At 36.9% G+C, this 25159-nt stretch overlaps 1 protein-coding gene across 2 annotated transcripts in view; it reads left to right on the top strand.

Moving 5' to 3' along the window:
* LRCH2 (leucine rich repeats and calponin homology domain containing 2) overlaps positions 1-24110 on the top strand; it is a 37427-nt gene extending 13317 nt beyond the window's left edge. The window contains exons 4-22 of one of the 2 annotated variants that reach the window (XM_040083868.1): positions 235-340; positions 448-584; positions 812-945; positions 1074-1161; positions 1456-1567; positions 1882-1979; positions 2096-2163; positions 2361-2465; positions 4119-4196; positions 7581-7649; positions 8839-8887; positions 10080-10196; positions 12140-12184; positions 12594-12644; positions 13700-13757; positions 14383-14495; positions 15646-15783; positions 16061-16138; positions 17238-24110. In XM_040083868.1, the coding sequence (XP_039939802.1) occupies positions 235-340; positions 448-584; positions 812-945; positions 1074-1161; positions 1456-1567; positions 1882-1979; positions 2096-2163; positions 2361-2465; positions 4119-4196; positions 7581-7649; positions 8839-8887; positions 10080-10196; positions 12140-12184; positions 12594-12644; positions 13700-13757; positions 14383-14495; positions 15646-15783; positions 16061-16138; positions 17238-17357 (1764 nt within the window). In that variant the 3' untranslated portion in view covers positions 17358-24110. The remainder of the gene's footprint in view (positions 1-234; positions 341-447; positions 585-811; positions 946-1073; positions 1162-1455; positions 1568-1881; positions 1980-2095; positions 2164-2360; positions 2466-4118; positions 4197-7580; positions 7650-8838; positions 8888-10079; positions 10197-12139; positions 12185-12593; positions 12645-13699; positions 13758-14382; positions 14496-15645; positions 15784-16060; positions 16139-17237) is intronic. The other variant, XM_040083869.1, reaches the window with a different exon arrangement.
* Positions 24111-25159: the final 1049 nt, after the last annotated feature.

Here is a 25159-nt window from a genome sequence, read left to right as displayed (position 1 = left end):
ACCATTCATCGATTAAACTTCTTGAACTGAATTTCTGGAATCACTAAATACTTTAAAAACCAACAAAATCTGTTATGGTACATCCAACTCCATGGAAAATCCAAAATAGTTGGATTTCTTTTCTTGGATTTCTTTTCTTTTAATAGTGTGCTTTGTAATAGTTTTGATTGCAGTATTCCTCTGTGTAATTTCACTTAAGGTGTTCAGTTGATTTATTAATTATATCTCTCTTAGGATATTAGCTGTAATGAACTTCAAGTTCTTCCCCAGCAAATAGGAAAATTGCAGTCACTTAGAGAATTGAACATAAGAAGAAATAATCTCCATATGTTGCCAGATGGTGAGCTACTCATCTTCTTTCCATTGATGTAGGCAAATTAGGTAAAGTGTTAAGAAGATAACTGATTCTTTTTTTTTTGTTTGCTTTTTTTTTTTTCCTGAATGCAGAATTAGGAGACCTTCCCTTGGTAAAGCTGGATTTTTCTTGTAATAAAATTACAGAAATTCCCATTTGTTACAGAAAGTTACGTCACTTACAAGTTATAGTTTTGGATAACAATCCAATGCAGATACCACCAGCACAGGTTAGTATTAAAGCACATGAGTACAGAAATTTGCATTAGGATCTTAGAGGAAGTTGTTCTAAGTTATTCCAATCAGGTTTCCTTTTTTTTTTTAGCTGTATTTCTTGTATTTCTCCTTTTGGGGTGTTGTGGCTGTAAATGCAGTGCAGCAGGTATTTCTTGGGGTGTATTCTCAGCAGACATGCTGTGTAATCAAGATTTCTTTTTGTTCCTGTGTTTCCCAACAGATATGTTTAAAGGGCAAAGTACATATATTTAAATTCCTCAGTATTCAGGCGTGCCACAGAATAGATAAAAAACCAGATTCTTTGGATCTTCCATCATTAGGTAAACGAGTTCCCTCCCAGCCACTCACAGACAGGTGAGTAGTGGGGTTTTTGAGTATAGAGAGCATATTTTGAAAAGGATGTTTATTTTCTTATGGAAAGTGAAACTACTGTTTCTTTCATTCTTGTGTGGGTTTTTTGTGTGTTGTTTTTCTTAATGTAGCATGGAGGACTTTTATCCCAATAAGAACCATGGACCAGACTCTGGCATTGGAAGTGATAATGGGGATAAAAGGTTGTCCACTACAGAAGTGAGTATTTTTTCACTGTTGAATTTATAATTTCTGATTTCTTTAGAACTTTTTCCTTTGTATTTTATATCATTTGAGAAATACCTCAGTAAGTTGAATTTAATATTCTTTCAGTGTGTGTACACTTGAGTTTAAACCCTTAGACTGCCATATCAGACAAAAATTATTTATATATTTTTTTAACTTTTCTGGTTAAGGTTGAGTCTAATTGATATGATATGATGGGAATATTGGAAATCATATAATAATACCATTTCCATGTCAGTTCTGTACTAAATGTGAGTGTCTTTGCAGCCATCTGATGATGACACAATCAGCCTTCACTCCCAGGTGTCAGAATCAACAAGGGAGCAGACATTAAGGAATGACAATCACGTAATGGGAAGTAAACTCGATCCGCAGAAAGGTAATACCAGTTGAGCATTTGTCATTTTAGGTAATAGAGATGCCTTGCTTAGGTAATCTAATGTAAGAAAATGGCACAAAATCACAGGGTCATGTGTTGGTATTGTATTTTCATCAGTTCAGAAAACAATGTAATAATCACAAGCAGAGAAGGCTTGAGAAAAAGGAAATAAAAACATTATTTCTAGCTTAAGAAGGCACAATTTCTTTTACCTTTAAGTGACATTCTTCATAAGTACTTATTTCTCTCAGCAATAATGTTTGGTCAAGAGAACTGTTTTAATATCTTTCGTGTTCTTCATAAATCCTCCCTAGACCAGGAGGCATTTGACTACATTGATCCCAACGCAGAGGAGGGAGCTCTTCCTGAGCAGGGAGAGGCACAGATTGGCCCCCTGCTCTCCTATGTCAAGGTACCACAGACTGACAAAAGAAAAACTGTTCAGCAGCCTTGATTTTTTTTTTTTTTTTCTTTTTTTTCCCTTTAATTCAATTCTAACTTTTTTTTTTTTTTCCCATTTTGTTGAAGGAACGGGGAAAACATCCTGAGAAATCCCAGAAAATAGAACAAAATGAGGACTGGGGAGATGAAAAAAGGTAAATCTTCTTTGTCTTTTTTGAGTAGGTTTTTACTAGTAGTGGCAGGGGTGATAGTGGGGTTTTAAGCTCCTTGCATATGGAGGAAAAAATTCTCATCTTGGACAGAGAATCACTGCTTACTTACTGCCATAATGAGCCATCTCTGTGTCTTGCTTCACTGAAGTCAGGCAGGTCACTAATGTTTAATTTTTCAGACTTCAGAAAGAGCAGCTGCTGGCTGAAGATGAGGATGGACTCAAAGAAGTGTCTGACTTGAGAAAAATAGCAGCTCAGTTGTTGCAGCAAGAACAAAAACACAGGTATAACAATATTAGTTAAAATAACTTTTGTTGCAACTAATTTATTCTTTAGCCTCTCTTTTACCCTAAAGCTTTTGACACCTTATTTTGAGAACAGTTTTGTCCAGCTGCTAAGGAGTGAAGTGACAGGCTCTGTCAAGGTACCTCTCCTGTGTTTCTTGTCTGAATTACACAACCTCCCTACAGTTTGTTTGTGACTGGTTATTTTTATTCAGATACAAGCTAATTTAGGTGGTATTACCTTCAGTCAGTATGCTATGGACTGAAGGGGAAATTTGTTTGAACATTATTCTGTCAAATGACAATATCTATGTATAAAAATATATCATTTCAACTGCCCTGCCTTTCTCTGCTTCATTATGGGCATTTCAACAGAACAATTCTTGAAAAGGAGCCATGGAACGAGCAGCAGATTGAAGGGATGTAATAGAACAAGTTAGCAACTGTGTGAAATGATGAACAGGAAGGAACAGAAACATAGAAATGGCCAGGCTGATGTAGGAACAGTTTCTGTGCTGTTCCTTTACCAAGCAAGCAAATTCTGTACAGCTCCTCTGAGAGGTGAAAGTTGTATTTAACAGTAGCTCATTAACTAAAATAGTTCATAACACCCATTCAGTATCCCACACTAATGGATGTAAGTTCATACCGACTTAAGTACTATTTTCTTTTCTTTCAAATTTCTGGGTAATTATGAGACTCTGCCACTTTGCTTTTAAGATGGTTGAAATACACATGAAGCCCTCAGAGGACCTGAGATCCCAATTCTATGAATGGCAGGGTCTTAAAAATTCACCAGCATTTTATATTAGGTAAATATAAAAACAGTAGTGTGCATGAGTAAAAGATAAAATAAATTTTGCTTAGAGCTCCAAGCCCTGCATTCAAAATTCTTTTGTTGTTCACAGGGAGGGGAAAAATAAGAATGAAATCTTAATGCTAGTGTTATTCTCAGTACCAAAAGTACTACAAATAAGGCCAAGAATGCATAATTTTCTCCTATTAAGGAAGAGAGAATGAGAGTGTTTTTCTTATATTGTCTTTTTATATGATGGCTATTTATGTTGCATGAGGCTCTTGTTTGACTACGTATTTCCCAGTTATCTAATCATTTGAAATGCCAAGCCACTCCTCGTCTGAAGTACTGCAACTTGAATTTTACTCGTCATATGTTGTGTCTTAATGCACTGGTCTTGCTATTTGTTCTGCTTTGTCTTGAATTATGCAAATGTGCAATCTTAATAGTTCTTAAGTTTTACTTCTTAGTTTAGCATTTATATTTTAAAGGTTGCTTATGTATCTTCAGGTACACGAGCTCAAAATTACCTCTAACAGAGAATTTAGCCCTGATTTTGAATCCATGGGGCTTTTTAACCAGCAGTAAGAATATTACTAAGTATTTAGTGAAGATACTTCTGTGCTTATTTGTGGAAAATATGGTCAATCAGTGAACAGAATCCTCAGGGCAGTTAAGCATCACAAAATAATCCCTTACTAATCACGTTTCTGTTTGTTCAGTGTATGTTTTTGTAATATTATGCAGTCTCCTTTCCTTTTGCTTGCTACGCTAACGACTTCCCTGTCCTCTCCCATCAACCTATCCTGCTTCCTCCTTCCGTCTTTGGCTTTGGTGTGCATGAAATGTGAACACAGACGAAGGCCACTAAGCTATAGAACTTCATTCAGTGAAAAGCTCTTCCAGAGGACCAGGGCGGCAGGACGTGCATCAAGGTATAAAGAGTTAAAATTGGACAAAAGAAATGCTCTTGGCCATTTCCTGAAGGAAAACAGAGTTAAAGGGATTGGCTGAGTTAGCCTAAGATGTTTTGTTAGCAAAACCAGTTTGCAATGCATTCTTTGTTGTTTAGGGCGAGATATTAATTAAATATTTAATTAGGCAATTCTTCAAAGAACACTTTGAGTCCAAACCTTAAAATCTTTTATTATTCTTTAAGTATATAACCTCAGATATAGTACCTCAGGCAAAGCAGTGCTTTTAGTTTTTTGGGATTTTGTTTGTTTGGTGTTTTTGTATTGTTTGTTTGAGACTTTGGTTTTAAAGTGATCATTTTCAACTTAGCATGACCAGAGTTAATTTGTTTTGCATTTAACTCATTTGTAATGTGCAAACCTCACCAGTAACATAAAACTGGAGTATAGTGTAGACTATACTCAAACGTGTAGGTGTTGAGTGAAGTGATTTCCGACTTTGTTACCTTATAAATTGAAGCTCTGTAACTTAGTCTGGATACTCCTTGTCTTTTTCAAAGGACAGTGGGGTTTAGATTAAATAATGTTCATTGGTTCCAAGTGAGCCTGTTTAAATTTGCATTAAGATTAATTCTGGGTTCTTACCTGGCAACAGTGATTTCCTAAAACTGTCTAAATCCAGAAGAGCACAGCTTCAGTCACAAAGCAGAGCCAGATGTGAAGTCAGTGAACTGCTCTGGAACAAGTGAAAAATAAATCATCTTTGTCTCAGTGCACAGGATTTCTAGTGTCTTTTTACATTTTAGAGATTTAAGGCAGTACTTGCTTGTCTAAACTTGAAGATAGCTAACCTTAAAATTACACTACCATGGTTCACTTCATTTGTGTCTGTTAATCATTGCTACGTTTGCACAAAATGTGAAAGTATAAATGGCTGAGAAGAGATTCCGCTCTTTAAATCCTGAAACTTGAGAAAATATTTTCCAGGATCATCGTTGGTCTTGCCACTGCCCTTTTCTCTCATCTGGTCAAGCACTTTGGAGTAGATGTTGTGCTTGCATAATATAGAAGTAGAATATATAAATATATGGTGTTGAGTAATTTGGATCTTAAACATTATGTGAGACTTAGAACCCTTTCAGAGGATTAGTCTGTGTGCTACCTCTGTAACAACAGAATTGGTGTGATTTGTAGGAATCGTAAGTAGGAAATTATTGCAGTTCTAGCGCAGGTGCCCTATGCAAGTTTTAGTTCACAAATCAGTCAGATCATCAGTATTTGGTCCATAATTGACCTGTACAATAAAAGGTTTGGATTTAATGAGTAATAGTATGAATGGCAGCAGTTGCTGAAATTGTTGGACCATCAACACCACGCTTGAGTGTAACTTCTGAATTTGAACTACTTCTACTTTCATGTTACATACTCTGCCTTGCATTGTATTTTCTGGCAGACAGTAATTACCATGCCTGCAGTGACTCCCCCCAACCCCCTTCCAGCTGAACAAATTATTTTGCCAGTTGTCTGCAATTTAGTAAATTCAGATTAATTTTCCTCACGATTTTCTTTAGCTAAAAGCTTTCAATTCATTATTCCACAGGAAATTGAGATTTCTGTAACTGGGCTTGCAAAATGTCAGATACTGAACTTGGTGGTACTTCCCCATTGATATTCTTCAGTTTTTAAACAGGAACTTTCAAAAATTACTGGTTTTGTTATAGAAAGTATAAGAATATACTTTTTAAAAATAGTTTTTGATGAACTCAGTCATTAATTATATACATGTTGCACAGAAAAGGTGAAAAGTAGCTGAAAAGCATAATTAGCTTGAATAGTTACTCCTTTCATTTCATGTAAGTATAAAAAAGGAATGGCCTGTATTATATACAATCATTGCATTTACACTACAGTGTCAGTTTTAGTGAAGTGTTGCACCAAACTAAGTCTAAATATTTTTTTACTTATAGTTGTTGCTTGCTGCAAAGCCTCTCTGATTTTTTCATTGCTTTAAGTTGAAGACAAAGCTACTTTAAATAGGGGTTCTCTGTAAAAAGTCAAGACTTTAAAATAGCATGTTTATGTTCTGGATTGATAACCCATGCTCTGAATAGGTTTTTTTTGGTTATACTTTTTTTCAGGCTATAATATAAATTAATTCTGGAATTCCCCCTCAAAACTTAGTTTCTGAACACAAAATACAGGAAGCAGATGAGTGCAGCAGACATTTACAGGCTTTAACTTTTACAGGCTTTAACTTTTACAGCCATTTACAGGTTTACAGGCTTAACTTCTCATAATCCCATTAAACTGAGGGTCAGGCAATGAGAGGTTTATACTGCAAATGAGATTACTAAACTCAGTTATCACAGTAATCAGAGAAGTTTGATTGAAAAATCATCAATCATTTAAAGTTAATGATTGTGCTGCACTACATAATGGTAAAGGAATATAGGAAGGGGCCTACTGGTTTCCTTTCTTCTGTTGAATGGTTGGTTGTGTTCTGATTCTTAAACATTATAGTTCTCGATATAATTCTGTGTAAACACGCTTCCATCACTCTTCTGCACATGAAATCAGTGTCAAAGTGTAATATTGCTATCTTCAAGAGCTCAGAATTTAAGTTCAAGGTGATGCATACTTGAAAACATTTTGTTTTAAGTGTTACTGATAGTTTTGTTATTTTTAACACTTAAAACGTCCATAATAACTTCGTACCATCTTCCTGTGCACACACACCCATGGTATGCATTTGCTCCAGGTGAAAACACCGTTTGGAATCTCTGTTGCAAGTTCAGGCTTTTTAGGCTGTTAACCATTTAGAGAGATTGAGTTTCCATTAAATTCTGCATTAAAATTTTCATTTAGTTCTTAGCCTGTGTTTCTCAGTTTTCCACCGCATTTGCTTACCTTTGCTCTTGCTGTGTTTCCTTCTCAGTCACCTTCTCATCTGCCCCTCCTGACTGACTTTTTTGTGCTCAGTCTTTCTCTGTCCTTTCTGGTCTGCTTTAGGTTGATTATCTTCCGTCTTCTAATCTCAGCGAATAGTGGTGCCTTTTCTGTTGAGAGCAGCATGACTTTACACAGGTGTGAGATCAGTAGAAACAGTATTTATTTAGGGAGAAAAGTAAGAGGAGACTTCATTTTGGTTTGAATTACCACCAAGTTTTGCTTCCTTAAAATGCAGAACTTGAAATGCTTCAAGAGCTGGAAATGATACTTTTAATTCAAATGGAAGCAGGAATGGACTTGGATTTTATATGTGTGCACACACATTTTAGTTTCATGGAAGATGCCACCTAATGTTCAAAACTTTTTAATTATGTACAGGAAATGTGATGCAGTGAAAGTAACATTCTAAGAAAATAGTTTTAAATATATTTGTTTGCTTTTGTTTTTTTTCCCTAGGCTTCTTAATCATTCAGTTTCAGTAAACACAAGGAACAGGCCAAAGCAGCCAATGGAATCTGAAAAATGGTATTGATATATTTAAATGTATCACAGCTTTCAATCTTTTATTAGTTTCATCTTTGTTTATTGTATCACTAATGCCTTCTTCTGTCATAATGCTTTTAGCTCATGATGAAATTGAAGCTACAAGAGTAATCTATTCTTGAGCTTCTTTCTTTAAGATTAAAAAAAAAAAAAAATCAGTTCTTCTGAGCATTTAGGAAAGTTGATGCCATCCAGACCCAAATTTGTATGTCTGATTATGGCAGCAATTCATTTGTGTTTCAGCCCTCCAGTTCCAGTGTGGAAGGTTGCTGTGCAGATGTCTTATCCTGTGTTACACAAGGTAGCACTGGGAGCTGCGCTTAGGCATCCAAATTTTCCTCCTTGGCAGGCCTTTTGTGCTCTGAAGAGCTGCTGGGAATTCAGCCTACAACACATTTATTCTTTGTGGAGGGTGTGTTGCTGAGGAATTCACTGTCTGCAGGAGCTGTACTTACACTTTTTCTTTGAATTTAAAAAAAAAAAAAAAAAAAGCACAACACCCACACAAAAAACAAAGGAAAAAAAAAAAAAAAAAAAACAAAAAAAAAAAAACCAAAAACAATAATCAAAAATACCCAAAGCCTTGTCTTTAGGGAATTGCTGCACCGCAGGGGAGAGCTCCTTCAGTGTGCCACATCTTCCTCTGGCTGTGTCCCCTCTCAGTGGTGCCCCTGGCTTTGCACAGCTGGCTGCACACGTGTCCTGTGCTTGCGTGTCTCATGCTGCAGCTGTTTCGTGGAACCTTCCAGCCCTTGCTTACTCACCACAGGCTCTTCTCTGTGAGTTGCTGTCACCTATTCAAGTGTACAGCTCTGTTAGGCTTCTTTATTATAGGGTAATCCAGGAAGAATTCAATTTGCCTTTTCCTTTTTTAATAGAACAGGCAGTTCTGAGACTTAAACCCAAAACAAACTAAAACATTCAAAAGAGGTTTTACCTGAATAAAGTGCTGTAGCGTGCAAGACCCATTGTCAAGTGAAATACAATTTCAGATTTTAGTTGTCTTATTTTTAAGCTAGATTGTGACATCTTATTCAGTGGCCAAAAAATCATGTAGTGCTGTGGAGAGGCCACTTTTTAAGGGTTCACTTTTTTTGATATTTTCAAGTAACTTGTTTTAAAATATACGAAAAATTGTGTGCTTCATAATGTCTTTCATCTTACTTTTTAGTATCTCAACAAATGAAGTGAATTCCCCAGTGTCCCCATACAGCTGGCAGGTAAATACTCAAATGTAAATTTGGTGGCTTTATATTTGAGTGATTTTGTTGTTGTTGTTTTCTTGATTTTGTCTCTATGGCAGAAAACTTTCATGCGTTCATATGGTTGCTTATACACATAAATCTTGAAGATGTCTTAATTGTGGTGGAAAATATAAACCCTTTGGAGATCTTATGCCTCAATTTGACCTGTTTGTAATGGAGGCCTTTTGTTTTAAAAGCATGTGGTGCCAGCTTTAATGTCTTGAAACTAATGAGGCATAAATTTTGCTTTCTTGGGTTTAATATGTCTTTGCATATAAAGGTATTTATATGGAATAATAACATATTATTACATCATAATATATTATTATATATTTATAAAATTTATATTGTATGTATTATACCTTCATGTTCAATTTGGGTTTTAGATGCAACTTCTAGGTGGGTTGAAGTATGTAGGCCTTTCATTTCCCATACCTGAATGAGAAGCTTGCATGATATGACAAAATTACAGTTAAACTGTAGAGACCTTATTATTTTAATTGATTAGTTATCTACAATTGCTTTAAATGCCCTCATATTCTTGTAAGAAGAAGCAGAAATGTTGTGGTACCTTTAGGAAACAATCCATTCAGATTGTCTACTTTCAGTTTTCATAAAGTAGACAGTCATAGATATTTATTATTATTGACGAATCAATCTACTTTAGCTGTCTTCTCAGTATGTATTGCATAATACAATACTTTGAATGAGAGATTTCTCTTCCACCTTGTTGGGGTGGATAATCTTTTAATAGGAACGGCCAGCAAATACTCAAAGTGTCTTGTAGCCATCCTTTCTCTGTGTGATGAGTATTCACAGGGAGAAATTAAATGTGCTAGTGGCTAACCACACTTGAAACTGGTGTATTTCTGGCAGCCTTTGGTGGTTTCCTGACCTACCTGCAAAATTAGTCTCAGTGCTGAAATGTCTTATTTTCTGAAGAATTTCATAGATTCTTTTTCTTCTGTGAAATATGTTTTAAAAATTTAAAAGAAATAAGTGGTTTCACACCAGAATCACCATTAAGACTGTTAAACTTTCAGGTCATAAAGCTAGATGGAGGCAGGCAAAAAATTAACAATTGTAGTTCATAATAAGTTGTGCTAATACACAAGAAGTATTTTTACATTTTTACATTTTTACATAAAAGTATTTCTGATCATTATAGCCACTGGAAAACCAGAAGGATTCAGTGGATGAGCAGCATTGGCCAGAAACACAGCCAGTAATCTGGCAGAATGAAGAAAGAAGGAGAAGTAAACAAATAAGAAAAGAGTATTTCAAGGTAATGGGGGGAGTGAGGGTGGGTGACCCTTATTTTGTTTAATACGAGTGGAAGAAACTTTAAGTAAGGGTAAAAGCATCACAAACCTCAAAGGTTTTTATTTTTTATTTGACTCTTTTGATTAATATATATGTGTATATTTAGGATGATTTGAGAGTGCAGGAAAATCAAGAGGAAAAAAATTGACCAAAGATGTTGTTTATCCTTTAAATAAAAGAAAGTAATTCATTGTTTTCTGGCAGAACCAAAACCTGATTTATCACTGGTCCTTCATCATCCATTTGGAGGGATTTTTATTTGGCTATTTTGTTTACTTATTTTTAGTGCAAAGAAAATACACCCTTTTTTTTTTTTTTTAACATGATTCTAGGAATGATTTATGCCTTTTGGGTCTCATGGCATTGGTTTGCATTACAGAAATTTTCCATGTTCCCTTGCTGCTGTAGTGTGCATCCTCAGTCAGCAGGTGCCAGTGTCTGCTTTCTGCAGAACCGAGGGGAAGTTCTAGCAGCATTGGGTAATGTTTGGTTTGGGCTATGTAGAGAAATAGGAGAGTTCTGAGCAGTGCTAGGTTGAATAAAAATTAATGTTGTCACTTATGAAATTAGTTTCTTGGGTCTTTGCCATCAAACATCTTTGTGAAATGCCAGGGAACTTCAAAGAAATTAATTCTTGGGAGAACAGAGCATGCCATACAGTTCAGATATATTGTTGTGATTATAGAAGCCTTTTTTTTTTTTTTCCCTGAAGAAATTATGGAGTTATATCCTGTTCCCAGGGTTTACATCCTGAAATTAACTTTTTGCTGCGGCATTGGAGGAGAGAGAGAGAAACTTCGAAGTAAAACATAATTCAGTTGTTTGCCTGGTTAAAGATCTGAGCTACCAAGTACAGAAGTGGCTCCTCATAACTTAGCGGGCAGTTTGAGCTCTGTGATGGAAGCAGATGCCTGAAATCACATTACATCCAGCTCTGGATGGGAGCTAACAGGAGTTTAAGTCTAAGGGAGTTTAACAGCCTGTGCCAGTAGCAGAATGCACTGTTTCATAGTTGCATTTGCAAGACCCAGGCAATAAGCCACTGAAGCAGAGCCTGTCTGCCATGGCAAACTGGGAAAACGAATGGGTACCAGTGCTGTTGTGAGAGACCAGTGCCAGCAGTTGTCTCTTACTTAGCCTGCATTTGTGTCACATCATGGACAGGAGTAGCCTGGCACATGCACCCCTCAAACTTGGATTTTTGTAGTGAAGATCTTTTTATTTCAATCTGCACGGGGCTTTTCCTATTTTTTAGTACACTTAATCTGTAGACAATGAAAAAACATTTTTTTTTTAGTACTACTTTTGTAATTTTTCATTCCTTCAATTCCTGCCTAATTTCCTCTATTTTTAGCATAATCAGGCAAGTGGGGCAGTGATGAAGGAACACACAACAAATCAGACAGACCCGTGGGAAAAACATTGTCTGAAATGCATAAAGGGATGCAATCAGACTTTGAAGTTTTAAAGGCAACCTTAATCTTTTTTAATTTATCTTTTTACAACGTCAAGTCAATCTCCTGAAGTGTAAGCAATCTTAGTCACATAAAAAATATTACAAAAGTAGCTTTCACTGGTTGCATTATTTTTTCTCAGAAATAATGCTTCAAGTTAGCAGTTGTTACAATCTTTCCACTTGGATCAGCTGTCACATGCAGAGTTAACATTATAAAAGTGTTTAGTTTTAAAATGCACTTATCTCTTCAACTAATGAAGGTCTTGCCTCACCTAGAAACGTCATGTTCTTTTCTGGTTTGTTTCTTTTTTGCTCCTTTGTTTCTGTAACATGGCTTTTTTCCTCGAGAGCTTCATCAGTAATAAGAAAAGTCTGAGTGAAAGCAAGCCTTTTAGTTCAAATGAAAACCATGCTTTCATTTTAAAGTAATAATTATGTGTGTTTTGCAGTATAAGTCTTCCAGAAAGAGTTCAAGTGGAAATGAAAATGATGAGGTGAGATGTAGTAATTATGTGAAATATTAAGAAATAAATTTATTCTCTTGCCTTTTTTGAAGAAATTAACTTTGCATTCCAAAGCCATAGCAGAAATAACTATCATTTTCATCATTTTCATCATTTGAAAAAAAATTATCATGATTACCTGCTGGGGAACAGTAGGACATTTGCTATTGCTTTGGAAATAGCAAAATTAATTCACCTATCAAGCAGAGGTGATGTAAAACTAATATTTGACGTAAACGGAGAACAGTGGTTCCTTGCCTCACATATTTTAGAATTTAGTTGTTGCCAGTTTATAGCATACTTGACAAATGTTACGTGTCTCGTGTATGTCATAATTTCATGTTTCTTGTTAAGTCATCATTTTCATTTTTATAATTTCATCTCTTTGATTTCTTTTTAGCAAGACAGTGATAATACTAATGTGTCCCCACAGTCTCCTGTGTCGTCTGAGGTACAAGTTTGTGGGTTTGTTTTTCATTCAACAAACATTTCTTTGTGTTCATTGCTGTCATCAGGTTTTCGTGCTGATACAAAGCTGTGAGTTTCCTTTGAAATTACAATTACAAGTATTTCATCATAGTAAAAATTGCAAAAGAGATAGAAACTAGAGACAGATATTACAACTTGTTTTACATTTGCAACTCTGATCTCCCCTAGAGTTCTTTTTGACTGATATGAGGAAAGGTGCATTGCTTTGTCCCCTTTATCTTTCCTGATGAAAATACTAATGAAACAAAAATCAGATTTGCCATATTTGATAGGCCTTCCTAAGGAAGACTGCTCTTCAGGGCACACAGTCACTGAGAGGATTTGAAGTTTATGGTTTAGTATTTTGTACATCACCAGGAACCCAAAGGTGCTGGCAGTTCTCTTGGCGTTTCATCCTTCTCAGTCTCTTTGTGGTGCAGATTTCCAGCTTCATTCAGAGGTGGCTGTGCATGGAGTCTCACTGTGAGAGCACTGCACTGCTTAGCTGAAAATAAAGCAGATATTGTTAACATTTCCACCTCATGTCAGTAAGGAGCCTGAGAGAGCAGAATTAAAACATCTCCCAGAATACACGAGAATAGAACCAGGATATTTCATGTACATACCAAGATATTGAGTGCATTTCTCTTTTCAGATGGTGAAATGAGAAAAACCTGTCTTCATAGCTGGAAGTAGATATTTCTTAAGAAATGTTTTGATGCTAAATGTTGGGAGAATATTTGCATCTGCTTACAGCTGGCATAAACTCTGTTCACAGAATGGTTTGCAGTAGTTTGAAATATTTTGCAATAGATTTTAGATAATCTGATGCTGCTTTTCTTTCTCGTTTGACAGTTTTATCTGTATGTAGTAAGATTATGTTTATTCAATTTATTTTATATTGCCCTCTTCAAAAGACTTGTACAGTTAAGCAGAAGGTCACTCCTTAGGCAAGAATAATTTAAACAGTATCTTGATGGGAGCAAAAGTTACTTCATTTGGTGAGTGGAAGAAAACTGACTTCATCTCTTTTAACAGGATTATGAAAGGACAGATAGTAACACTCATGGTCCATTTGGTCTCAAACCAAGGTCAGGTAAGCTGCTGTTGTCTAACACGGTGTGTTTATTTCCCAGGTTGCAAGAGGCAGTAAGCATAGCAGATGTCACAGTACAGCAGTTCATTCAGTTTACTTATCACTGTACTGGGAAAGGCACAGACAGCTGCTTTGGCAAGCAAATAATTGGAAGCTCCTCAAGCTGCAGAGTGATTTTTTGGGGGGGATGTTTTCTTTCCAAGGTTTTTTCCTCAGTCCTTTTTTTTCCGCATACTTAGTCGCTGTCAAAGAACAGGGAAACAGTTCACAACTGTTCTTAAGGTTTGATGGCTTAAAGGCTTAATACTTGATTAAAAGTAAAGCACAATGCCAGTACTTTCAAAGCTAGATTCTTGAAGAAGTGCAGATGGAGTTGTATGTCCCATACTGATACTTCAATATTGAAGCCTCCATATTTTCTAATTGTCCATTTACACTTAAGTAAAATGATCTCTGCGTTTTATCTGAAAGGTGTTTCATAGGCAGTATTTTTTCTAGCAGGATGCTTAAATATATTTTTTCTTAAAAGTTTTGCAGTTTTTTTTCCTGTTTCTATAGATTTTACTTTAGGTTTTGAATGTTTTCCATCTGAATTCTGCTGACTGACTCCCTTCATGTCTGACAGCTTTCAGCCGTGCCTCACGCCAGGACTATGGTGCAGTGGATCCTGGCTTTACAATGAGGAGGAAAATGGAACATTTAAGGGAAGAAAGGGAGCAAATCAGACAGCTTCGCAGTGTAGGTACCATCATTCACTCTATGGGTGCATTTAGTTTGCTCTGTACCACAAGTCCAACCTTCATTTTAAAGGCCTCCAAATTGTTGCAGTTGTTCAAGGGCATCCCTGTAGTGGTATTTCTTCCTAAGGAATTTCATGTAACAGGCTACACTGGTACTTGCTTGGGTCCAGCCAAAATACCAACTGGGAATTAGTTGGGGTGGTTTTCTTTCTAAAAAAAAAAGTGAAATGAATTTTTTTGTCCTGCGGTTTTAAATTTTCCTAGGGAAACTATAAATCTGTTTGTCTTTGCTATTGTCTGACCTGAGATCTGAAGAAAAATGATTGTTGTTTTCTAAATGGCTAAATGCTTTTTGAGTGTAGGAAGTTGCTACAAATTTTGGAATCCTGAATGGGATCTACATTTCAGATTTCCAGTGAATTATTTTTTGTATAGTTCTCTTTTCAAGGCATTTAGCAGTTAGAGTTATCTAAATCACAGCTGCTCTGCTTTTCAGGGCAGTGCTGATTTGTGTTGTGACTTCCATGAAGGGTGGGTTTTTTTGGGGTCTGGTTCACTTCCTGAACAGTGAAGTCTTATTGGGGTGGGAAAAATAATTGTTTGCCTTCTCTGTTTTGCAACGCAAGAGTGGGCCCTTGGCCATCCCAGCTTAACTTTGATCTGTACAAATAGCCTTCCCACAGCTGTGTTCCCTTTTTATTTTCTTTTCCTCCTTCTCATAAAGTCCTGTATGGTTTCAGCTGACGGATTCTGCCCACTAGGCACTGATGACATATTCAGCATAACACTTCTGTCCTTAAATTCTGTGCTTTCCTGTTATGGGCAGTGAGTTCCTTGTGTGGGCTTGAGGGCTGTGTATTCTGCTCTTGGATGGGAGAATGTCTTTCTCAGTGTATGTTGTGTCATTTTAAAAAGCCCCACGAAAAAAACATAAAACACAAGAAAAACCCAACAATACAAACAAAAGGAACACAGGCCCTACAAGGAGAAGAGGATGTTTATACTGCCTGAAGTGTAAATTTATTCTGTTTACTTCGTTTTAGCGTTAAAATGTTCCTTTTAAACATCTGCATGCTTCAAAATACCCTGGATTTAAAATGAAAAATTAGCTAATGTTGAGAGTAACTTACTTATAGCCTTTTTCCTAGAATCTCGAATCCAGGTTGAAGGTAATTTTGCCAGATGACATTGGAGCAGCGTTGATGGATGGCGTGGTTCTTTGCCATTTAGCCAATCACATAAGGCCCCGTTCTGTTGCCAGCATTCACGTCCCATCGCCAGCAGTGGTAAGGCCTAAATCATTTATCTCGTTTTTGGTGCATCTTACATGAAAACAAGCTTTTGAATTTCTATACTAAAACGCTGTGACTCATATTTACCACATTAATTTGCTACATTACTCATTTGGGTTTTTCTGGAAGAAGCATTAAACGAGGCTCAGAAGTTTAGTTTAAGAGCTTCATAGAATGTGTCTTGTGTTTTAGCAACTGTGAGTGAATTTACATCAGAAATATACACTCTTTCATGAATGCCTGATGAAGATCTAATATCCTGTCTTCACAGCCTAAACTCAGCATGGCAAAGTGCCGAAGAAATGTTGAAAACTTTCTCGATGCTTGTAAAAAACTGGGCGTTCCACAGGTACAGTAATTGCTTTATTGATTTATTAATAACCACAGAAAACGTCAGCAAATCCTGAGTTTGGGGAGTTAGGGGAACTTTATTTAGGGAGCAATAGTGATTGTGACACTGACCAAAGGACTTGAAGATCTGAAGAGAAATTCCATTCCAGGCTTATGAGGTGAACTTGAGGAAGCTATTTTATGGGTTTCTAGTCAGTTCTTAATAGTAAAAATAGCGCTGACCTCCTTGTGAAATATATTGTAATCTAAACAAAGGAATAGACTTGAGAGGGTAATGTTTTCTTACTTGAAATTCTTGAGTTTAGCAGCTCACTTTGGCAGGAATTCAGTCTGCCTAGGAAATGTCCTGCACTTCCAGAAGTCTGTAGCCTGAATGATTGGCTATCTTTTTTAGCATGGCTGTAGTCGCAGCCCATTACTTGTGCTTCTGTCGTCCAAGTTTATCCTCTTACCTCTTTTTATGAGGGGGAAAAAACCTAAAATTCAGTAATTTCCTGCATATTATGGACTAAAAAATTCCCTTGATCTTTTTTAGTGCAAGAAGAAAATTAGTTGATAGATTTAGAAGCTGGTTTACTGCTCCGCCATAGCTTCTGTCTGATGTGGAGCCACAGGCCATTCAGAAGCTGAGATTTACCTCGTGAATTACTTGTAACACCAGCTGGCAGTTGGGAAGATTGTCCAGCTTGTGCTGGATTTTGAGACTGAATGATGACTTTCTTGGGGAATGGTTCGTTATTGAGTCTGTCACCACTAAGTTATCCCAAGGGGAAGATTGGTAATAAGTCTGCAAAACGGGAAGGGGGAAAAAGGCCACTGAGCCAATAGCACCCACCAGATCATTTTTCTTACTCTGCCTATGAGAAGAAAGTCCTTTATTTTATTAAATTAGTAGTCTTCTGTGTGTCTTCTGACACTGTCATAGTTTAACACTTTAACAAGTTCTTGTCCATTCTGTTGCTGTAGAGAGCCACTTGTGACTTTTATGGCCAAAGATGTTTTCTCTGCTGGTGTCTTCCTGGCTTCAGAGAATGTGTTTGTCCCTGCCCTGGGGGCCGAGGCACGGAACTCCTTAAATGTCCTGTGTTCTTTTGCAGGAGAGACTTTGCCTGCCTCATCACATTCTGGAGGAAAGGGGTCTGGTGAAGGTTGGCCTCACAGTTCAAGCTCTGCTGGAGCTGCCTGCCTTGAAAGTATCTCAGCTTTCTTCCATGTGACACGACTCCTTGGCAGCTGACAGCTTCCCACTTGCTCTGTTGATATGGATCGCTCTGGGGCACTTCAGCCTCCCACACGGGAACACCCAAGCCATCAAAAACTACAATCTGTCCAGATGCTGTGGAGAGCCTTACTTTGGAGCTGTGTGTGAAAACCTTGGAGTCAGTTCACAGTTAAAAGAACATAACCATTCTTTCTTTTTTTTTTTTTTTTTTCTTTCCTTTTGTAATTGGATGTACAAAGAGAATGTGGCAGCATCGGGTTCTCTTTCTAGCTGAGTTAAAAGCTGCCATTGAACATCTCAGTGTTAGGGTTAAATGCTGGATTTCTTTTTTTACATTGAAAATGTTTGAATTACTTTTGAAAGTACAAAGCACACTCCCCGTCACTTTAATTTTTTGAGTCAATCATTTGATTTAAAGACAAGACAAAAATGTAGCGATGCTATGATGGTAAAAATGTGAGCAACTGGTCACTTGTAATCCCCTTTCACTCTCTGAAAGCTTAATATTTGCGTTCTTTGTTTTTTGCACTCCTGATTGTAACTTACGCACTTCTAACATTGCCAGTATTGAGTCCGAGTGTCTGGTGATTACACAGAACAGGATACAGTGAGGAAAGGATACAGTTTATTGAGTTTTTCCCAGTCTTCTAGGTTGGTGCCAAATATTTTTTTTTCAGTTGTACTGTAGATTGTTTACCTGTGAAGTGCCTGTGTAATTGATAACTCTTAATAGTCTTAAGCATTTTTGAAATTTCTTTGTTTAAAATAGATAAAATGGAAATTTTTTAATATTTTAATAGTTTTTTTGTAAAATTGGTATGTGAAGATTTAAGTAATACTTCACATTTTTGATGTTGGGTGTTTTAAGTTTGTTGCACAATTATATTGGTTATTTGTTGTCTAATAGAAAATACTGTAAATACTTTTTATTTATGATATTTAATTTGATAATACCTAATTACTTTTGTTTTAATGTATTGTTGGACAAAAACAAAGTTGTCTACTTTGTTTGGGACAAACAAATACACATGATGAATAAGACATGAGGACTAGTGATTCATACAGAGTAATTTAGGACATTTTGATAAAACTGCCAAAATCTCAGGTTTACGCTGTGATGTTCAGGATTTTGTGTAATTGCTCCTGATCTCACATTACATTTTTACAACAGGTATATCCATAATTTAGCTGGGAAGTATCAGTGTTTGTCTTTTTAGTGTTTGCAGGGTTTATTGTGTAATTTACATGAGTGTGGCATTAGCACACAGGTCAGTTTGCACAAATGTCACTGTGCTGAGACATTACATCGACTGAGAAACGGGAAGACGAAACATTTCCACCCTGGTGGCTTCTTGAAACTTCTGAGTTCAGGTATTTGCTTCTGCACAAATTCCTGAGAACACTTTGAAACCATACACAGTTGAGTCGTTCTCTAGACAATTTGCAAATAATTTCGTAATTCTGGTAGTAGGTCTGTTTGTATTAGTTTGTTCTTCATGAATAGGTAGCTCAATTAAAAAATGTTTTGACTGCCACAGATTTTCTATTTCAGGCTAAGTTATTTTCAGTTGAGAGATATGTTTGCCAAGCATTTGACAAGATTTGATTCTGTTCTTTCCAATTGATAAAGACCCCATGTAAGATAATTCATAAAAGAATGAGGGAGGAGTATTGTCTGTTCCTTCTACCATTGTCCTTATAGGCAATAGCTGACAGGAAAAATAACCTTTTTCTGATGATAAGTTTAAAAATACCATTTGTTTTTAAATCTATTGAAATTAGTTAGTGTATATGTAATAGTTAAAATCCACTGTTGTTCATACAGTGTTGTCTTAAAACACAGCTTATGGAGAGGCTGGTGTATAAATTAATTTGCAAAGTCCTAGATATAAATCTTAGGTTAGATAAATATGTGTTTAAGCAAACTGGATTGCTTTGACATTTGAAAACACCGTATTTCAAATCTGTCTAATTGGTTCTTGTCTCTTCTTAATGGTTATTTTAACAACTTCAGTCTCTATTTTCATTAAAGGCACTCTCTGAAAAGTCATGCAAAAACTAATGAAAAAGTTATAATTCACTAAGCAAAATGCTTGCCTGCTACATTTAAAAACCCAGTCCCTCAAAGAGAGTAAGTCCTTGTCTTTCATTTCACCTTTGTTGTACTACCAGAGCAAAGTTCTAGTTCAGTGTTAGCCATAGAAGTGTTAACTATAAATTGGCACTTTCAGTTATCTGAAAACTGATCTCCACTGCTGTTTCATTGTCATATTTAGAAACATTTTCTGATCTTAAGATAACATTTTTCCTTCTTGAGCTAATTGTATTAAGTTACATCACAGTGTAAGCATTAAGAATTTCCTTGATGTAATACGGCAGCTGCTGACTACTTAGGGGTTTTTCAAACTCCTTAGTTGACAAATGGATATGAAACTAATATGAAACTAATGTACTCATTTTAATCTGAAAACTACCCAAACAACTTTTTTTTTTTTTTTTTTCTTTTTTAGTACTCTGCAGTTCTTCCCTGCAGATTTGCTAGAAAAAGCCTTGCTTTGTCATTCCTTGGAAATTGCTATGGCTGCCTTCTTGCTTATGGGGAAGGATAGTCATGATTCTTCCAAAGCTTCCCTTTTATCATGGCAAAGATTAAAGCCTTCAAATACCCTTAGGAGCAGTCTGAGAAAAGATCCACTGTGCTTGGATGAATCTTTTTCTCTTCTCTAACTGCTTTTACAAATAATAATAATAATCTAAAGTGTTGCTAACATCGGCTTGTACCCATTGTGATTTCCTTAAGAGCAATTTCAAAAATAATGCTAAAAAGATTTGAATTTTAAGTTTTCATTTCCAAGTAGCCTGTGGAAATAGTTGTGTCTTCTCTGTACAAGAATTTGCACACTCTACTCCTTTCTCCCTTTCCTTTTGATTCCCAGCATTTTACTTATTTTTGTTCATTCTCACATCCGGTGCGTTCATGTTGTTGGTTACTCTGGTCACTTTCCTCCATCCTCTTTAATTTTTTAAAGAAATTGTTCCAGTGGCACTGATGAGCTATTGTGATTCCAGAATCCTGGCTCCAAACATTTCCAGTGTTTGAGATAACCATTTTCCATTTTGTTTAGGATGCCATTACATAGTCCTTTATACAGCTGACAGGGTAGTTAAAAGCAGAGGCCTGCTCAGTTCCTGTTGCACCTGTTCCATCTTCATTTACAGCATGAAGAAAAGTCAACATTAAAAGCTTTAGGAAAGGTGCATTAAGTTTTCCTAATAAACTTTGCAATAATGTGGCATGAACTGTAAATTAGAGAGTGAATCAACATAGTGGCAGGGCTTCTGGCCTTGTGTACTTTTTGTGTTTTGTGTCACACATGACTGATCTTTCACTAGAGCAATAATATCCTAGATAGTGGCGAGGTCTTAAAGCGGTGACAGTAAAATAATCCTTGTGGAGTGGTGGTGTCTTCCCAAAGAGTATCTCAAAGTGCTGTCCATCTTCTCCAGCAATGCTAATCCAGAGTGCTCACTGCTGGGCATGCAGAAACCATCCAGATCCCTGCAGCTGGAGGCCTTCCAAAATCTAACCAAAAGCTAGGAGCATAAAATAGGGAGGAATAAATTTGAAACAATAAACAACTGACATGAATCACAAGATTTATTTTTTAAAAAAATACTAGCCTTTACTGAAGTTAAGTTTTACCCTTGACTTCAGTATATTCTCAGCTTTTTGATTTGTGGAACACCTGAGCTGGAGACCATGGCAAATGTGGCTTAAACTTGTTTGACACTAGCAAACTTTAGTGTCAGATTCTTAACTGAAATAGTAAGTCAAATATTGTAAAATGTTATGCGGATTCCTTTAATAATTTTTTTTCTGATAAGCCAAATAGTATTAGGTGGTAGGAAAACCTACATTTAAGTGAGGTGGGAAGGTGTGTTACCTCAATAAAGCTGTAGGTGAGGATAACCATTAGGTTTTTACTGCACTAAAAACTTTATTTCAAATATCATATCATTTAGTGCCGGTCTCCTCAGATTTTGACATAAATCTGCTGCCAAATCCAAACAAAAATGAAGAAGTCTGTTTTCACTGGAACTTTCATGTGTCATGTTGGTACTGAAGAGAAGGATGAAGGTCTGGCAATTTTTCCTTTTGCTGATTCCTTAAATGTTTGAAAGGTTTATTCCACTGATATCAACTGACAGCAACCTGTGGGAGTTTTTTAAGTACTTCTGGAGATAGGAGATGTGGTTTGGTATTACCAAATCAAATATTACTTTTCCCTCACCAAGTCAGGCTGATGTCTGTCTTTCTGTTGGAGGATCTCTACTTGAAAAGCAAAAGCAAATAAACACACCCAAACACAGACAAATTTGGAATTTAAAAAATGTTATTAAGTAATGGGAAAGGCAAAGTAGAGTTGTCTAAGCTGAGAGTGCTTTGAGTTATTTCATGTTGAATCACTTTGCCAGGAAAAGCTTTCAGTCCTAGTAAAGGAGGACGTGTTCTGTAGCCGAGAGATGAGGATCCTGAGCTTTCAGCAGAGGTTACAACACCAAGGAATTTGCCATCTTTGTGTTCCCAGAGCCTGTTTGGTATGGACAGCTGTGTCCCAGTGCTGCAGGGAAGCTGGCATGTGCCCCTTGTGATCCCCTGCCTTTGTGCCAGTGAGGGCTGTGCAGGACAGCTGCTGACAGAAACACCTCCTTGCACTTACAGAGATGCCGCAACCTGAGCAAAACCACCAAGTGATAATTTGAGATTAATCAATAATAGATATTCACCAATATTTAACTTCGACCAGCAGTGAGTGAGGCAGAGGAAGCTTTGCTGGGAACTACAAACCTTTTCTGACTGGAAATGGCACCGTGGCTCTGAACTGGTGACTGTGGCCCTTGTGCACTTCCCTGAGGGAATGCAGACAGCATTGCTGGGTTTGTTCCATATGCAACACACCGGGTCACGTGAACTGTCTATTCTTAATGAGCAGTGTTATGGTACAGGTTTGTTTTGTAAAATATGAAGGTAATTTTTTTCTATTCCTGTGAAGAAAACTGCTGATCTTCGCTGCTTCAATAGAGAATATAAATGATTAATTACATTTTAGTTTAAACTTGCCACTGCACAGGAGCAGTTCTGGCTCCTTTGTTTCTTACATAATAAAACACCCTTTGCTTTATTTGTCTTTAAGTATTTCACGTTGTACAATTTTGGCAGCATATGATCTTAAAGTTGTGGTTGTATGAGGTGTTTGTTCCCTCATTGGGTTTGACCGTTATTTTTTCAGCATGAGAGGCAAAGGGCAGCAAAATTGCTGCAAGATACTTGGTCAGTTTCTAGAGAAGGAACACCAGTTATCATAAGACAACATCTAATCAGTCATTTTTAGTTCAGATTATATACAGCCAATTGTATTTTTAAAAAAAAAAATATTCAGAGTGGTTTTTTTACATTTCAGAATCCTAATCTTAAAACAAGCAAAAACGAAAAATTTTTTTCCATGGCTACTCTAGTATCTTAGGAAATTCTACAGGAGAAGAATAGCTCAGGCTGACGGCAAATTTAATTGTTTTGGAAAAGTTTTATTTTGGCAGTGTTAAATTTGCAGTTGAACTTGATCCATTTAAAGTCTTTTCCAGCCTAAATAACTCTAGGATTGTAAGGCTTCGGTGAGACCTGAATTTCCCTCCAGGGTTTTGTAACTCAGTTACTGTAGAGTCAGTCATTTAAAGTAAATTCTTGGCACTAAGGAGGGCTTCCTCACTCCATTCAAAGTTATGCGAAATAAGGCAAATGTAACTTCTTTCCATCATAGTTTTATGAAGGCAGATTGTAAAACAGAGACTATTTGGAAGTGCCACAAGGATACTTTCTATGCTTTGTTTCATTTTAAAATGCGTGACCCGGTGCAACACTTCAGAATGACTGCATTTGTGTAGGGTTTGGTCGTGCCATACCTGGCACGGGAACTTGCAGTAACTGCTCAGCATTAATCCAGATTCTGAGGCTGTGCAGGACTCTGCTCCTCACGTGCAGCTGTTGATGCAGCTGTGTTTGCTGAGGGGATGTGAAACCTGCAGCATTCCTGCAGCCATGGCAGTTCCTGGCTGTGGCAGCAGCAGCAAGGCTGAGATTCCCTGGGAGAGCACAGGTGTAGGGAAAAAGGGATGGGCTGGTGGAATCCACTGGGAGTAATGTGAATACTTTTTACTGGTATGGAATGTCTAGAACAATGAAGATGTGATTGCTTTACGATTAGCATTCAGTTGGCGTTCAGTTGCTTTATTTTATAACTTGTGGTTATAAAACACAAAAGATGCAATGTAACCAAATGGTCAACATGTAAATGTGTGCAGGATGTGGCAAAAGTAGTTCTGAGGGCGCAGCAGGAGAGTGATCATTAAGAATAGATGCTCAAATTGTGTATATACTTGGAAAATTTTTGATAGTGCATTTCAATTGATTTTGCATTTCATGTTCTTGTAAAGTGCATCTTTCATACTTTTGAAGATTGTCTACTTGTACTATACTGGATTAAGCCTTTTTTCAGGATTTCCATTATTGCTGGAGCTTCCAACATACATGTTTCTTTCGAAAAATGTTCTGACTGTTTTGGGTTGTTTTTTTTTTTTTTTTTTTTTAAATAGTGTTTTGTATTAAATTTGCATGGATGAAGCCCCCATTTCCAAAACCAGTGTACATACGCTGTGTATAAAATACAAACTGTTTCATAATTTTCATGTAGTCAAGTTATTCAATTTGATTTCCTTTCAGTTTATATATTTGTAGTAAATAATGAGAATTTGTTGTATGTTCTCTCAAATGTCTGTGTTGTCATTTTGATAGATAAGTCAGGAAATACATCCTCTGACAAACAAGAGCAAAGCTGACTCCTGGTTCAGGAGAGGACACATCCACTTATGAAGTATTGTTGGGATTTCGGTTTTGACCAACAGTGGTGAGAATATATGAGGATCAAGATGCCCTCACTTGTAGAAATCTCTATACATTTACACACTTCCCTGTGAAAATCACCCAAGGTCTTCTCTATTTGGAGCAATAGATTTAGATTTTTGAGTCTTGCTAAGAGCCAGCTGGGAATTGGTCTCTTCCCCCCCAGGTGACAAGTAGGCAGGGTGAGAGGAAACAGCCTTAAGTTATGCCAGGGGAGGTTTAGATTGAGTATTAGGAAAAAATTCTCCTCTGAAAGGCTGGTCAAGCATTGGCACAGGCTGCCCAGGGCAGTGCTGGAATCCCCATCCCTGCAAGTGGGCAGAAGCTCTGTGGATGTGGCACTGGGAGAAGGGTTTGATGGTGGGCTCAGTAGTACTGGGCTAATGGCTGAACTCAATGGTCTCAGGACCATTTCCAGCCTTAATGCTTATATGATTCTAAAGTGAAAATCTGTCCCTGGTGAAACCAAGACAATGGCATCCTACCATTTTTATCTTCCATTAAACTGTCAGAGCTAGACTTCCTACCCTTCAGCAGTCCAAAGATGTTTGTTACTTTCTCTCCTGATGCATTGCCAAATAATTTTTCTTCTCCACAGTTAGTGGAGACCGAAATCCTTTTGCAGCTTGAGTGAGAAATACTGATTCTTCAGTGTAAATGTTAACTTGTGTTAATAAGATTATGACATTCCAGATAGACAGGTATAAATTCGTGAGCTGATGCTGTGTTGTTCATTTCATCCACTCCCTTTGGATCTCCAAAATCCCCAGCTCTCAGAGAGAGAAGGTGGCAAAGCAACAGCCAACACTGTATTTTTTAGCAGAGGCTTCCAAGTGCAT

This window comes from Hirundo rustica, chromosome 21 (assembly GCF_015227805.2).
Source record: "Hirundo rustica isolate bHirRus1 chromosome 21, bHirRus1.pri.v3, whole genome shotgun sequence".
Lineage (NCBI taxonomy): Eukaryota > Metazoa > Chordata > Aves > Passeriformes > Hirundinidae > Hirundo > Hirundo rustica.
This window is presented reverse-complemented; position numbering and strand designations above follow the sequence as displayed.